The 17,252-nt window shown below is 45.2% G+C and overlaps 1 protein-coding gene and 1 long non-coding RNA gene across 6 annotated transcripts in view; one reads left to right on the top strand and one right to left on the bottom strand.

The window, feature by feature from the left end:
* Positions 1–17,252, bottom strand: part of LOC135797196 (uncharacterized) — a 140,007-nt gene that overhangs the window by 105,366 nt on the left and 17,389 nt on the right. The gene's annotated exons all lie outside the window — the stretch shown is intronic.
* LOC135797194 (cytotoxic granule associated RNA binding protein TIA1) overlaps positions 1–17,252 on the top strand; it is a 90,579-nt gene that overhangs the window by 61,116 nt on the left and 12,211 nt on the right. For all 4 annotated transcript variants that reach the window (XM_065309430.1, XM_065309432.1, XM_065309431.1 and 1 more), the window contains 2 exons: positions 6,217–6,304; positions 15,992–16,067. In XM_065309430.1, the coding sequence (XP_065165502.1) occupies positions 6,217–6,304; positions 15,992–16,067 (164 nt within the window). The remainder of the gene's footprint in view (positions 1–6,216; positions 6,305–15,991; positions 16,068–17,252) is intronic.

Below are 17,252 nucleotides of genomic sequence, written 5' to 3'. Positions count from 1 at the left end.
CCGCCGCTGCCGCCCCTGCGCCAAAGAACCAGCTCTTTAGATTCGGCACAAACTATCCGCGCAGCACCCGCTCGTTCCGCTCGATTCATCCGGCCTCTTTTCGTTGAATACAAATTGCAATATCTGGATAATTTATTATAACCCTCTTTTGCAACCCTGCCGCCGCCACCGCCGCCTTCGTATAAATTTTTCGCTTGATATATGAATTGTCGCGTGTCGTATAATTAATGATAACGGAGAAAAATTGTAATATTCATAAGGTAATTAAGCATTGCGCACCCTGCACCACAACCGCCCCTTTTACCTGCTAACCCTCTTTATTCTACAGCCAGCGTTGCTCGTTTAGTTGTGTGTATACTCTGCTTAATTTGCGGCCATTAAAGTGTTTAGCATCGTAAAAATTAGAACAAGACGTTGCGTTCCTGCCAAGAACCAAGAACCATGCTTATCTTATAGTGGAAATCGTTACAACAAACGTTTAATACTTATCCATATATATTCGTTTCCGTGTTTAATTGTAATTAAAAAAAATAGTACGCAACATTCAAATTACTTTACTTTTCCTTTAGAAAATCCGTATTTATATGCAGTACTTGTATAAGAATCTATTGACAGTCCTTGTAATAACACGCGTGTAATAGTTGAAAGTTTAACTTTGCTGCAAATTTAATATTTAATATTCGCGTTGGCGGGGTTGTTGCGCCGGGAAAGAGTGTGATATATCGTTGGCGTGACGAAGGTGACTCGGCTTGACTTTCCTTTGATAAATTACCATCGACGAGACAATCATTTATCCCTCATCTTTTCGAATTTTCCACACTGCGATGGCGGCGTTGATAGCACGCCTGACGGCCTCGATACAGAAGACTCTGCGCCCCGAAAACGAGGAAGTGATGTAGTGTATCGTAATGCGTATATATGATCTTATTTGCACGACGGAAGGCAAAAGCTCTTCAAAAAACGTAAAAAAATGAAACAATTTCAGCGCTGCGAATATTTTTTTCTCTGCCGCTGGCACAAATCAAACAAAAATGTTGTCAGTGGAATAGGAATACGCAGTAACAAAATGAGAAGCGTTGGGTTTTAAGAAAGCTTTGTGAGGTTGGTTTGGTTATTACACCCCTTGGTGCAAGGCGTGCATTTGGCAGGTCCCCGAATAACTTTCGCCATAATCGAGCGAAAATAGCGGAAATCCAGGAGTGTAACGCCGACCAGCGTTGGTCCTAGGCTGAATCAAAGCTTTTTCGGGGCCACACGCGCCCGTTCGGCCGAAAATTTAGCTACCATTAGTGCCGTCAAGTTTATCATCATATGCAGGCGAGCTTCCGACCCTCATAAATTCTACTTTGGTTGCGACCCACCGTGTCGGTGTATTCAACGCGCCACGGAAAGAATTATCTCTCTAATGTACCTCGTTTACTGCACAAAAGCAGCCGTCTTTTTTGCTATTCTATCCCATCGTACGTACAGTAGCTTTTCGTGCGGGGGATTAAAAGTGCAACACGTATGTCAAGTTATGCGGCATCGGCACTCCGCGTTGGTTTTTCCGCCGACTAATCCAATTAGCCACTACGAGTAATTAAAATTTGATTATTCCTGTAGTCGTTGACCGTAACCCGTAACCGAGGCATTGTGTCGGCGCGCACGCCGAAAACGCTCCGTACTCAAAGCTCGCGCTTTTGTTTTCTATTAAAACATAAACGTAAATATGTTGCATTTTCGATTCCGGTCGGGCACGCAATTTCACAAAACCACCACGCACCTCATACCGTCCGTTGCACGAAACCCCACCGTCAGGTTACACCCTAGTAAATTTCGGCGTTTGTAGCAAACAAGCTTTTGCCATCGAGTGGTATAATCATGGAAACTCATTGCGTGCACGAAATACAAAACGAATTCTATTGAACTGCAAATAAATGCAAAATTTGCACGCACATCCAGTTAAAGGCATTTCAATATGCGCACATATACACTACCACCATCAACCCCCTGGCCACACAATGCCGAACAAACAACATTGTGAATTCGCATTCGTCCTTTGCAATCTAAAACAATTACACGTTAGCGCATAGCGCACGAAATTTCCCAGGCCACAGCAAGATTAATACACTTGACAGATCCATGATGAATAGTGGTGGGGGTAGTGAAAAAAAACAACACAACCTAATTCGTGTTAGCGCTGGGGTGTCGTGCGGGGTCGCATTGATTGTTGTTGCGTTTTAAAAGGCCATTTTAAAAACTACAGCACAACGAATTGTTGTGCATCGCCGAGGGTGGGTAACGTTATAATTTTCACCTCCGAGCACGCAACCTTTGTTATCCGCTCGGCTCGGAAAAGTCCTTCACACACACACACACACAACGATCTAGGTTTATAATCGCTGAGAATGAGAATACTAAATAGACCCGAGGAAAAAAATTATATTGATTTGAGTGCTAATGCGGAAAAACACTGAGGTGGGCGGAGCTTAAAAACACAAAATACCGGAAAACAGCTTGTTGACGCTGCTAAAATTAAGCGCAATTAAAAAAATGCTATTTTTACACTGCGCGGCGCTGAAAATGATAAAAATTGATTCGTTTTGGCGAATTTTTAATGCGCACACTAAGTAATTGAGTCCCATTAATGTGGAAGTGCGCGGCGATAGCCAGTGACGCGCGTACCCGATGCGAATTTAATTAGGAAAACTTTTCCAGCGCGTCGTGTCCCTTTTTCCGTGCTGTGCTGTGCGATGCGATGCGCTCATTTTGCATACCGCGAGCGTCGCCGATTTCAATCAATAGCGAAAGTATCAACAAAGTCTTAAAAACTCGCAACGTCCGCACTTCGACGACCGCCGCCCCCCGTCTGCAAATGGGATTTGCCGTCATCTTCGAGAGCTGATACTAATAGATCCATAAAGGTTTCGTAATTAAAAAACTTCGACTTTCTTAGGTCAAAGAAGAAAAAAAATCAAAATTTTTACCTGTAGAGGATATAGATGAGTCTATGAAAATTTTTGCGTTTGCTTTGTTTCCGGTTTATGCGCGCCGTGTGTTTGCCGTCCACGAATATGCAGTAAATACGTTTCTATTCCTAATACGGAGAGAATCATCGTGTTCGACCGGTCGTATTTTGGCGCAGTCGTGGGTGCGCGGAGTTAAACTCTGGAATGGTTGGGCGCTTTCCCGCTCTTTCATCGCATTTCGGTCGATGTGCGTCTGCCTTTTTATTCCGAACGTCGGACGTTTGTTCCGCCGCGCGCTCCAGCCCGACATCTTCCTCTTTGTTCTCGCAGTCGTCCGACTCGTCGGGTTTCGGGATGCCGCCCGCAATAATTCACCGAATTCAATTAAATCCAGGAAAATATTTTTCGCTTCTCCTTTGTGCTAACAAATAGGGTACTTTTAGTAAGATATTATAATGCAGTTCTTTTTTCGTCGAACAACGCCGTGTGTTTATTGAAAACGTTGACGGCCGAGAAACGGATTCAACGTCGAAAACGCAATTACAGCCAATGGTAATGTATGCCGCATGATTGCTCTGGCGGCAATAAGTATCTGGCCGGCTGCCCACTTTTCCACACACCCATATATATATACAGTGCGTTTTTGACGGAAGTTTATTTTTTGCCATGTCGATATCGCATTTCAGACGCAGTTGAAATATTGACCTCGCGCACGCTCCAACGCCGTCGTTGCCGCCGCCAGGCGAGTAGTATTTCACACCTCGGCGTCGCTACAGCTTTTCGCCGGCGTCTCCTCATCCTCATGGTCGCGCTTTCCGCACGGCCGATCGGTTCGCATTAAGCTGCGCTCCACTACGCGCGCGACTTACCTCCTCGGAGCTTAGTTAGTCCGTTTATTGATCAGATAGTTTTGAGCGTAATTAATGGCAACTTCCGTAATCACCTACTGTTTGCCTCCTAATTTCATTTTCGAACTGGAATCAGGTCCGAGCGTGCGCGCGCCATTTATTAATTAGATTACGCGATTCCACTTCACTTGACGCGCGCGCGGTCGACGTAGGCGTATAATTTAATTATCCAGCTTCAATTACATTTTTTCAACAACTCACAGGACGCTTAGTCAAAGTCAGGGTATTAATTGAAAAGTGTAGCGCGATTTTTGCGTTCTTCAACGCGAGCACAATTTGCTAAAGTGCTACGTAAAGCTCACCAACGTGTGAGCACATCCTGCGAAGCGAACTGTAATCAAATATGAGAAAGCGATGCGTCTTCCCGCCCGTATCAGGTAGCGTTTCGCCAAATGGGATCCGATCCGGCGCACCGCATTTACATCTGATATTCAGCGACTCATATGCAAAATTACATTCGCGCACACTTTACCCGTACGGGGGACTGGGGGCGGTGGTACACGTGTCGGCACGGCGCAGGGTGTTTGTTCTTGCCTGCGTCTTGGCTTCCTCATCCGCGCACAGAGAGAGGAGAATTCGACAGAGTCTCGCCGCTTGCGGCTTTTTGTTCTCTCGTTGCCATCCGCAACGTCGTAATTCATTCGACGTCGCGGCGAATTTGCGCTGCGTTTAATGCGCCTCTTTCAACCCCTGCCACCCAATCGATACAATTATGAATGACACGCATCGACATCCAGTTTTGTTTATGATTTCCGATGACTTGTGTTTCCCCAAAGCTGGAAATCTTGACGTTTTCATGAAAATCGGTTAAAAATAAATATTTTCTTGATGAGTGTGCGGGGGTTATATCATCCCTATCCATAGGGATGTGGTATTTTTTTCCGCTTTCAGGGAAAACGTTTTTTTTTTTATTCCGAGCGCGCTCTGTGTGGGAATTTATCGTTTTTCAATACTTATATCGTAAATTATGTTTTTGACTCAAAATTCATCATTTTTAGTACTACGCATATTTTAAATATGGATTAGTGAAATAATTCATACAGCAATTTGTCGAATTGCGCGATTCGGAGTGAAAATAAATAAAATGTTTGCATTTTTGTTATCGCAAGTCTACGCGAAGGTATTTCATCATAATTAGGTCGTGCATAGTTTCGCTTTGGATATTATTGAATACGCTGCTGGTGGAGAGATTCGGCGCTCGCGATTATAAACTTTGAGTAAGCATTTCCGCGCCTCGTGCGCGCGTTCCATACCCCTAATATCGGCCACGCACGCCACGTAGTTTACCGGCAGCCGTTATTATTATAATACGCCAATAAATCTCGTTAACGGGCGCGCATTTTCTATATCAGGAATGAATTTTACACGTCGTCGCTGCGCGCGCGCAATTTGTGCGCAAAATCGTACATAATTTACAATGCAAATTGCGGGCGCCGCTTTTTAAGAATGCTGCCTTGTCATAGAGAGTTAATTTAATGTGCGCGCGATGCGGTCTCGCTCGAATTACCATTCGATAAATAATTCGCTTCGAAAAATCATGACTAATTCAGCTACCATCCATCTTCGCGAGCAAGATTCCGTGTTCAACACACCAATAGAATTTATATTGATAAATGATTCATCTAACGTTGCGTGTATCATTTTGAAAATTTAATTAATCGCATCCCGCATAAAATATTAACCTCGAGTTTTAGTATCTGAGGGTTACAATTGTAACACAGAGAGAAGAAAAAAATAATAAAATAAGAAGAAGTTTGTGCGAGAGAATAGTCCGGCGACGATCGCTGTTTGTAACTGTAACTGCGAAAGCTCTCGAGCGCAGCTTTTTGCTATCCGTCGGCGCGCTGTTATCGGTTAGCGTCACTTGTCCGACTCATTATCGACTCCCGGACGCCCCGGCTGCGATCCGCAATCATTACAAATAGTGCTGACTGCGAGCGTTTCGCTGGCGCTTCCAACATTTTTATCCCGAAATTTGGATCGCTTTATTTCGCCCGGTGGCGTTCGCCGCACCGACTGCACTGCAAGAAGCTTCGGCGACAGCGTCAAAGAAAAGCTGCTTCAAGTTATCGCCGCGTTATTTGCCAGCACACCATCGCAAACGTCATAGTTGAGTTTTTGCTAAATTGCATTCCGTCTAATCACCTGCTACGGCCATTCGGGAATTAATTCCAGATACACTGTATAGTATAGTATTTTTAGTTGGTTTCTTGGGAGTGCTTAAACTTAGACGCCGAAAAAATGTCGATCAATAGCGTAAACATGTATGCAATGTATGCAACCAAATATACACCGAAATATGTTGAAAGCTACTCTGACGTGTATTTACTAATTTGATTATATTCCTTCTTGTGTTGCAGAGCACCATCACATCTTTGTCGGCGATCTCAGTCCTGAGATAGAAACGCAAACGCTGCGGGAAGCCTTCGCGGCGTTCGGAGAAATATCGTAAGTTCATATGAACATCTACACGTCCCCTACTTCTACCTAATTACATTATAATCCGCGAGCGCGCGAGCGAGGAATTAAAATTTCGGAACTAAGCTCGTTACTTTACGTGAGTTGGAAATTGTTTCATCATTTTCCCAAAAAGCGGCGCCCGCTATTTAGAAATTAAACATATTTTCCGCCTGGCGTGCACTGCAATTTCCAAGTCTTATATAAGTTCACGCTCCAAGGCATACAAGGAAATGTGTACCTGTGGTTGAGCAAACAATGCGCAGCGCTAAATTAGCCACCTCCCGCCTTCCAACCCTTTTCACCTCTTTCTTTTAATGCAATTCTGCAAATCATAGCACAATACCGCATTGTTTTTTTTCCTTCGTTGTAATCATAACAATTGATTCTTTTCTTATTATACCACAAGCGTGTGCCTTGGACGTATATTATTTTATGTCGGGGGTGGAAGAGACGCAAGCAAAAGAAGGGAAAAAAACGCGAAAACGCCGAGCGTCACGAACAAGATTTCTCCGACATTCCCGAACGCGATAAGATTGAAGCATGAGGCATTGAAGGTTGTGCCACCATTGTGCGGCGTCGAGTTTTCCCGGCTGTTCGGCTAGTTAACTCCAGAATGCCAGCGCCAGGAGCCCCGTATTCAAATTTATGTATATGTAGGACTGGTCATTTTTTACGTTTCTTTCATTAGCTACCCAACCCCCGACTAAATTTATTTTCTTTCAGGCTGAGATTCAAAAAATCAGTTTTGATTTCGCGAATATTTTTCTTGACCAGTTTTGTGAATTTGTTGTGCTTTTGTGTGTGTGGGTGTATATATTGGGGAACATTACCGCACTTTTGTGCCTCCCAGCAGCCGGGTAGCACTCCGACGTAATGTCGCCCGGCGCCTCCACCAACCGTAAAATATTTAAACTGTCCCCGCATAACCACAATAAATATCACTAGGGGGAAATAAAACTAGAGCCGCCGCCGCCGCCGCCGCAGAAAACTTTTTTTGCGCCGGCTCTCTTAATTATGCTTTTCCACCAATTCCGCTCATAGCCACCACAAACCACGCGCACGCCGTGGCTTCAAAAAGAAGGCGCACATCGATTTTCCATCAAGTGAATTTCTTGCACTAATTTTTCGTGCAGAATAGGAAAAAAATCCATCCGAAGACTTACAATCAGAAAATGTGGGTGAGGTTATTACCTAACCGCCCCGTAACCCAAATAGTGGGATGCACATAACTTTTGCGCGCTCTTGCACATAAAAAGGTATTGGTAATGGTTTAGTGCCGGCGGGCGCATTGTGAGGTCGCGCACGTAGAGAAGCATGTGCGTTATTTTTGTCCAGCTGTATTGTTTTATGCATTCTTTATACATCGCCGGCGCAGCACAGACAAATCTCCGAGGAACACGTCGGAAGTCGGCAGGCATAAAAATAAACCAAAGCGAGGCAAACGCGAGCAATTTCTTCTCCGCTAGCTAGCCGAGGAATCCTGCCTCTGCCTCATGCCCGGAGAGTGAAATATACACGCTGACATTCGCCTGCGCGGCTACATATTTTATTTTATTCGCATAAAAATTCATATTCACTTGCATATTTGCAAGTCTAATATGAAAATTTTAAGCGCGCGCGCATGAAATATTTGTGATAAGAGATGGATTTTATCGTTGCACATTTACATTTCTTACAGACGCCTCAATTATCCCCTAGAGCGAAAAAATAAAAAATCTAGAACTATCGACGCAAAATAAAATAAAAGCGATTTTTGGTTTAAACTCGATCGTCTTTCCAAGCGCATGCTTCGGGCAATGTTTACATATCACGAGAAATCGTATTTTCTCTATTAGACGAAGCGCAACTCTGTTTTTCACGCTGCGGACGAAGATCGCGATCAAATGGACGTGTGTTAACACTATTTGCTCACTCCGCGCGCCATTCTCTGCATATATGTATGTGAATCACGGCCTTTCCCAAAAACGAGCAAAATGGCTCTGTTATGATTGGCAATTTCCATAAAAAATAACACTCTTGGAAATCAAACAAACAAAAACATTTTACATTATATCTTATCCTCTAGAGCGGAGAGTAATCTCTGCAGTGCAGATTTAATGCAAACATATGCTACTGTTAGACGCTAATAATGTCTTGTTATGTCAAGCGAGCGACACGCATTGTAGACCCTCGGTTAATATTTAATATATCATGCGAGCGCATTTGGCGCAGCGCAATCGCGATGGACCGGAGGGCATCCACACGGCCGACAGTATCTAATAATCGGTGAATTGATTATAATGACGTGAATACTATGCAATAATGGCGTTTGCGCCGCAGTGCAAATCTATCTGATCCAGATTTCGGAGCTCAATCGAATACAGAACACAAGCTTCATTCTGATTGAATGCCAATGCGAGCGAACACAAGATTAAACTTGATTTTCTTTATTCCTGCGTTTTCTATAAGGAAATTGATGCTTAGCGAGGTAAATATTGATTTGTACTTGAGCGCTTGCTTTGATGTGTTTGCATTGTTGTGCTCGCAGCCAAACATGGAGCGATTATTCTAATAAGTAGCAATTACACTATTTCCTGTTTGCGAAGCGCGCCGCGGGATATTATTGACGGTTGGTGTGCCTGATCGGCTGCTCCCGGTGGCGCTGTGGTCGAATATTTGATACTGTATCACAAGTTGCACACCTGCATCTGCATCTTGTAACTTTCCAGCACCCGCTTCATTACGGTCAGAATTTCTCCAGGGCATTGTTGGAAACATAATATAACTGATACTGACTTCACCAACCGCTTGTATTACTTAGAAGTGAATTTGATTAATTTTGTAAAATTGTGGCGCCTCCACCATTTTTTAAAATTTTGTTTTTCTGGGAGTTTATTCCTAAAATTTGCAGATCTGATAAAAGCGATGCATTTTTAATCGCGGTGTTATTTCGAAATTAAGCAACGCTGGTCCTCGGGGGACCGCAAAGACGAAGCGAAAGTCTTCCAGGCGAGCGCGCGCGTCTCGCCCTTATCGAGATTACCAATGTTTTGGTTTATTCCAGTTTGTCGGTTGTTTAAGCGCAGAGAGCTAAGATGGGTTTTCCCCGGCTGCTGGAATGCGGCGCGCAAGTTTTTCCTCCGCGGGATTACGGCGTCCCCTTCTCGCGGTTAATCTCTTTATGCGAACGGTTGCGCTGCGCCGCGCCGGATGGATTTGAATATTTAATTTTCGATATAATTTCGTGTCAAATCTTTGTGCGCGGGCGCGCGCGCGGTAATTATTAATACGCCCTCGCCCCCGCGCTCTAATGGAGCTACAAAACCCCGCGCCGCGCGCGTGGCTAATTGAATCCGAAAGAGAGTTACGATATGAATTATTATTAATTATGCACGCTGCCCCTCTAAGCACTAACGCAAACCGCTGCCTGCCAACTTGTTAATTAACTTTCCTCTTCGCTTTGACGATTGAATCCGGCTTTGTTTTTTTTCTGGGCGTCCGAGAGAAACAAATAAACATAAAAATTCAAAGATTTTCTTGCTGCGCTTCAATTAGACATTAAGTCAGTGCGGGGAAAACTTTTTCAAACACCTGTTCCACTAAAGCGCGCACCACTATAAGAACACTAGGGATAATTAGCGCGGCGAGGAAGCGAATTCAAGTTTCTTACCGTCGTGTAATGAATAGAAGCTCGGGCGATTCCGCGCTCGGTTATCTCGTACCTATAACAAAGAGATACACTTAATTTTCCGCACACTAGAAGTCCGCTTTGTCCCCGTCGCGCCGAGTGAACTCGCGGCCGGCGAAGTGGCTCCAATAAGGAACAAATAACCCCGGCGCGCAGCAGCACACAATTACGGTGCGGACGAGAAGTGAGGTCGAGTTGAACCGCATGAATATTCAACCCTCGACCAGCCCGCCCGCGATGCGCAATGCTGCGTTATGCCCGCTTTATGCAAATAGATTTTACTCAACGCTGAGGCTCGATAATACGGCGTGCGCCTCATTACGTCTAAACAGATCTTGCTCGCGCGTAAATGGTCGAACTTATGTTTATGCGTCGCCCCGTTTTATTCAAACTTCATTTAAGCGACCTCCGAGCGAAGTTTTCGTTTAAGGGTGGCTGAATGTGTAGCGCGGTGGCAATATCGCCGCATCACGGTGGCGGCGTCTCGGTTCTTTTATCGCGCATCTTTCAACTTTTTTCATCTCGACGCAAGCGTAATGTATGCATACCACTATTGTTGGGCGGAATATAAATTGGGGAGCGTAAATTAAGCGTAATCTGATAAACGGCGAATCAAATTCCGCAGCGCATAGATAACTCTCACAGCAGCCCAGCAAAGACTTTATAATGATACTTTTGTACAGAACCGTCTTTAAAAAATTTTTTACAAAAAAAATTTTTTGTTAGATTTTTATTTCGTGGCTATAACACAATTTGATTGAGTTATTGTTTGCCGTTGCGGGGTTGTCGGCGTTGCGCAAAAAGTAAATTACGACTTTCTTTGTGCTCAGCTCATACAAAAGATTCTAATGTTCGCAGATTGCCGCCGAAACGACTAAACTATGCGACGCATTCTCACTTTTGAATAACGATTTGTGCCTCAAAGAAAAGCGCCCGAATAAACTTGCGCGATACAAACCCGAAAGTTTTGACATTTTCGGCGCGGCGCGGCGGCGGCGGAACGAAGCGGGCGGAAAAGTTCCACGCACATAAAACACATATTTGTAAGCAAACATCGCGGGCGCGCGCACAGTCGATGTTTTTCTTACGTTTTTCCTATTTTTATTGGGCTCAACAGTTCGCCCCCGCGACTTGATCGCTGGCTGGCGCGCACGTAAAAAGTTTTGAGTGCCGAGCGAGCGTGCGCCGCGCGTGTATGTGAAGTGTCCGAAATAACAGTGCAAACGTGATAAGAATGCCAATAAGCGTTCGCAAACAGCGCGACTATTGAAACATCCACGACTCGTCGTCGTCGTCGTCGTCGTCCAAAAACGTTATCCTCTCCTTTGATCATATTCCCTTCGCTTCGTTTATACTTTCATACTTGTTCAATGGCTTCATCATTTCATCCTCACTATCAACTTAACTCCATCTATGATATCATATAACGATCTTTACTTTTATTTCCATGGCGTTATCCTGACGCAAAAAAATGAGTTTTTGAGTTTTCCGAGTTCGAATAATGGCTGATGGCAATTAAAATGGTGCTCGTCGACGAATGTCGGAAAACTATTTTAGTGCGCGACCTCGTATATTGCCGCCCGTAAATACCGGTTTGGTGGAGGCGCCGGGCTCCACGCGCGCGCGATTATTATACAAGATAAATAGATCCTTAAGCGTTTAATCTCCGTACGAGCGCCGAACCTGTGCAATGTAATTGCATAATATGATCTTAACGTTTATGGGAATACTTGGGGCATTAAATAACTGAGAGCTCGGCAGTTAATTGTGCGTTTTACTTTTCGAACTTTGACGCTGCTCTAAATCCGCAGTTCTCCAGCACATCGAAACAAGAATTTTATTCCGCAAAAACTTACGCTATAAAAGCACACACAGGTATTAATGAGAGATTTTATTTTTTTGAACACATTGCGCGATTTTTTGCTTTCTGCGACGCACACGCGATGGGATACCTAATGATGTGGTGTGATCCGATGCGAAGCCGTGTCTTAACCACTCCGAGAGTGGATGACGTCGCGCCTTGGCATCCCCAAAGCTTTTCCCTGTGCTTAAAAGCTTTATGCGAGATCTCCGCCGCGCAGATACGAACGCGTCTTTTCTTATCCGATCACAGCCTGGCTTCCGACGTTACAATTTTGTCCACAGCCAGGAAAAAAACAACATTGAGGCAAGGTTAAGTGAGATTATGCCGGAGGTGTGCGCGCATGCGCACGCGTTGAATAATTCACCGCGCCGTTAGTGTTAGGTTAGTGGTCTGGAAATTGCGCAGCGCTAATTAATTTAAAATGTATTCCGGCGTGGCCTTGGTTTAATTATCAACGAAATGCTTTGGTATTGCCAAGGTGTGATTTCGGGACGCAGAGGCCCCCGAATTGGGAATTTAGAGCTTCGTTTTTCCGCCTTACAGCGTACTTAATATTCAAAGTAAATTAATACGCGCGCGCGCGCATAATAATAATAATAATAAACTGACGCATTAGAAACGAGCGGCGGCTGGTAATGGATTCCTCCGTCTCTGATGCTAGTAGCTAGCGCATGGTGGAGCATTTTATAGATGCGCGTGCGGAGCAAATTAGTAAATGACGAGCCAGAGGGCGCACTGCGGCCCAGGACCCATTTCCCGCGAAACGAAGAATGACGCCGGGACCCGCCGCCGACGCTGGGGCGCACAGTCGTAAAATGTCCGGAATACATGCCGGAAATGCTCAAAAGTACGATGATCGTACATTACGAGGGCGGCCTCTCCCTCGATGCTGATCCCAAATGGAAGTGAAAATATACCGAATCCACGCCTGGCGCGCGCGTGTGTCGTAAGTCGCCCACGGGGCTACCGGGCTCGCCATCAACATCAACCCGTCGTCATTTCCTATCGGCGTTCGTTTTTTCCTCCTCTCGAAAAATCTACCTGTATAACGCTATAGTGTCAAAACGAAGGATGACTCGTCGTCTGTGTATCGTGCGTAGCTCGTACCTACCGACGGAAAATGGATTGCCAGTAAGTGATGAGGTCCTGGTGCAGGTGTCGGCATATGGGGCTCATCTATTCATCAATTCGAAACTACTCGCAATTCCCGATCGTACATCTTCCGCGCGGGCTTTCACTCGACGTGCGCCGGCTATTATTCCAGAAATTGCTCTTTCCTCCTGTCAATCCTCCAAATTCCATTAAATATTTTGCGAGAAAAAAAATGACTTTGCGCATAAATAATAAAATAAATGCGACTTAGGTTGACAGCGGTGTCGAAGATTGAACAACGACGACATCCAATTAGTCCTGCGGTCTTCGGTATACTAAAACCCGCCAGTGCGCTGATCGATTCCGCATCTATCCATCTGCGACAACGACGAGCTTTCTACCCGTATACAAAAGGGGCTCAATCGAACTAATTCGTTTTACGTCACACGCACAATGCGCGGAATTTGTATGTGCCGCACATTGTGCCCTGGACGTACACGTAAAATGCATCGCAACGCGGCTGGCATTGTATACGCTTCGCGTAGCAAAACCAACCCTGGGGCTGAGGGCGGAACTGGCACCCAACTGCTCCCCCATCGCGTACGTGCAGTGACCGTCCGACGGACCGTTAATTCGCTGCGCGCCGCTGGAAAGTTAACCGGCAGCGAAAGCTACGCTGCCGTCGCATAAATCTTCTCAATTAATTAAAGCCCATCTTGTAAAAATCTATAAATAAGATGCCGCAGCGTGTACTCTACCCGGCTAGCACAAAAACAAATAAAATAATACATAAATTCGGGAGCAATTTGCTGTTTTCCTTCCCATTTCCCCCACCCCCATGGACTGGTCATGGCGCATTTTTCACGCCAGTGATATTTCAGCCGGTCAAGCGTTTTACATGACCTTTCCGTGTGCCGGGGCCGAAAATTGCAGTGCATGTTATTTAATGAGCCGCGCGGAGGCACTTCCGTTGCGCAGTTTCAACCTAACCTATATAATTTGCCTGCAATGACACCCAGTGATGTGCTTCCCTCTGCAAACTTTTTCCTTTCAGTTTTATCACCCGCCACTGACGACATATTTATACCTAGATCTAACACTAGAGTGGTGGGAGTTGCCTTAAAACCATTCGGGGAATACCGGTTTGTTGGGGGCTTGACCGCGGGTCTCGGGTCGAGCTGCTTGACCCGACCCCGGTGGCTTACTCTCGCTTACCCTCTGCGAGCTTCATCTTGCTGGTGATAATAAATTATTATTAACGCGCTTGTACTCGAAGAGGTAATGCGCCACCACGACCCGCATGTACTATTCAGTGCGCTCGCGCTTTGAACGCGCGGCAGTCAAAAGTCCCTTTTTGGTTGCAAGTCACCCCTTTGTGCCTTTGCATCTTTGATGTGTGCGTGAGTGGAGAGCGAAGAACGTGGAAACCTGCGGAACGCGGAAAGCTCAACACGGACCATAAATCAAGCAGTATTTATTTATCTAATTGTATCTCGCATTAAAGCTGAATACATTTCGGCGTGGGGGCGGCGAGTTTCCAGATGCACTGCAGTAGTGTCGGCGTTGCTGCTCCTTCCAAACCACCACCACCACTGTGCTGCTGCGCTGGCATGTCGGCAACTTTCATCGCCGGTTTATTTGGTCGGGCATTAAGTGCTGGCGATTAAATAAAATTAAGCGAACAAAGCGCAGAAACAGTTCCTTCGGAATAATGTACGCACGGACCATTTTTGTATAATGTTCACTTCATAACGGAGTAATGCCGCTCTTTTTGCATCAATAATACATTTCGCCCCGAAACCGAGCCCCGGGAGCACCACCGCTACTCTTGTTTTGTTTTAATTAAATTTTCCGAATTGAATCCACCGCATTGTCGGATGTTACGCAACGCAAGCCCCAAGACATCCGCTATTATACACGATTATGTATTAATATAATTTCATCCGAATTATAATAAACACAAAACGCAAAAATGTTATTTCTGGCACTGAAGCAGCAAATTTGGGCGAGGAAACTCGCGGTGGAGAAATGCAATATCTTGTAGTTTGCTTGCCACTCTGAAATTCGTAGTAAACTTTACGGATAATTGCAACGAACGTGCTGTGGTAATGAAGATACCCTTTCGCCCAAACAAAGTTTGCATCCGGCTCGCAGGAGTTCCGACAAAATGTGACAAACGGCTGCACCTCGTTGGTTATTAATAAGTATTGAACGTCATTGGCTTAGTGCTTATGTCGCAAGCATCCTCCTCGAGAGGAGCAAAGTTTCCGGGAGACAGTTCTCTCCAGCCGTGCACATTGTCTGATAATTAGTCCTGGTGACCAGGCGCGCACAATACCAACCATAATTGCCACTCTAAACACATCACAAGCAGCTCGAGTACCAGGCACCTCCACCAACTAAACACAAAATGTTTTTTTCTTCCGCTGTTATGTCTTGAAATGTGGGAAAACGGGTGTGAATTTATATGCACCGGAACCACCTCTTCCGTGTTGTATAATCCCTGCATATTCTCGCTTATCGCCGATGCCGATTCCATTCAATCAACAATGGCCGAACACATCGTCCGACCGCGCCTCTGCGGGCTCTGACAGATTATCGCATCGGCGTGGACGCGCAGAAAAATTACCCACCCTCGGGCGGCCGGGTGAGAGAGGAAGGGATCTTAATTGCAGCCACGCGGAGATTTAGTATGCGTCGCCCGAATTGCGCTCGCTGGCGCAAATCCCACATACATTTCGATCCGTCCCGCCGGAAAGTTTTTGCTCACGCGGAGAGATACTCGAAAAACCGCTTGCCATTCATTAACAAACCGTCGGGTCTCGCTCGCACCCCCGCACTGCGCACGCAAACATAACGCAATCGCGTTTATCCATTCGACTGAATGCCCTCGACAAAAGTTTGCGCAAGATTCGCATAAATCTCACCTCGCCGAATGCGAATCGTTTAATAAATTACCAGATTATGAACGTTTTTCCGGCTGCGGGGGGCGCGCTTTAAAAAGAAATGTCACGCCAAGCGAAAAACTCATCGATTGTTTTGTTTGTTTCAGGGATTGTCGAGTCGTGCGGGATCCGCAGACGCTGAAATCGAAAGGATATGGCTTCGTTTCGTTTATTAAAAAAGCGGTAAGTTTTTTCCTCTCGGAGTGTTATCTCCGCACTGATCCAACTGCCAAGAGTCACATTTCAACGTTTTCAGCGAGTTCAAGACATTAGAGCTGTTTTTGTTAGCGTTGGCGGAGCAATGCGGGCATTTTTGACTTTGCGGATCGATGCGCGTGACACTTACTTCAGTAGTTTCGCAATGAATCGAGTTTTCCGCTAACTTCTTGCAATCGCACCTGTAGCTTACCTGTGGCGATGCCAAGGTGATTTCTTCTGCCAAAAAAAGCACTTGTTGTATTTGACCTTAGGATTTTTTCCACAAAATTTAAAAAATTTAGTGAATTTTGTTTTTGAAAATTCATCAACGTCGCAAAGGATTAATGGCACAATTATCGAGACTCTATTCGTAAACTTCTCCCCAGCGGACGAAAATCGACATCAGCGTAGAAAATTCGCACGCAAGTGCCGCTGTTTAGTGCGCTGTAAATCTTTGCCAAATTGTTTTTTAATTAGAACATTCCGGCTGGCGCGCATTGCGAATGTATACACTACGCACAAACGTTCCACCCGGCAAACACAGATCGATATTTGAGCACACAGGGTTGCATTCGAACACACAAAGAACTTGCAACGTTTCAAAAATAATTTACTTTGACACCTCGACGCCCATTATGACATAATTCGTGCGGCCGACCAATTTTTCGGACACAAAGCAAAAAAGCACACCCTGGCAAGAAGGAGGCGGAGGCGGCGGTGGTGAAAAAATGTGTCTATCCAGTTAACCCACACACGGGACGCACAAAGGTCAGCGGGCTTTTCATACACATTCTGCCGTGAAATTATGGTACGTGCCCGGGATGGCAAAAGTCTTAAACAACTTGGAAACTGACGACCTGTAAAATCTAAAAATAATTGACCATAATGTCGGCGGCGGCATTTCGCTTCCGGTTGTCGCGTCCGGCGTCGGAACACATCGACATGTCAATATTTTGCACAAATTGCACTGCAGCTCAAACTCGCATAATTTTACTTCGTAGATAAACTTTTATTACACAAACGTTAAACTAAATATAACTAATTTCGTACGACAAGCTAAGCGTAACAGGTCTAGCCAGTAAAAACACCTCCCGGCTTAATTAAATGCATTTTTTGTGTGGAACAAGAGAAGAGGAATAAATTTCATCTCACATTCAAACAAGCTGTCGG

This window comes from Atheta coriaria, unplaced genomic scaffold (genome assembly GCF_025399875.1).
Source record: "Atheta coriaria isolate IRGN ID8LTWV9N9 unplaced genomic scaffold, Caltech_Dcor_3.1 hic_scaffold_8_pilon, whole genome shotgun sequence".
NCBI lineage: Eukaryota > Metazoa > Arthropoda > Insecta > Coleoptera > Staphylinidae > Dalotia > Dalotia coriaria.
This window is presented reverse-complemented; position numbering and strand designations above follow the sequence as displayed.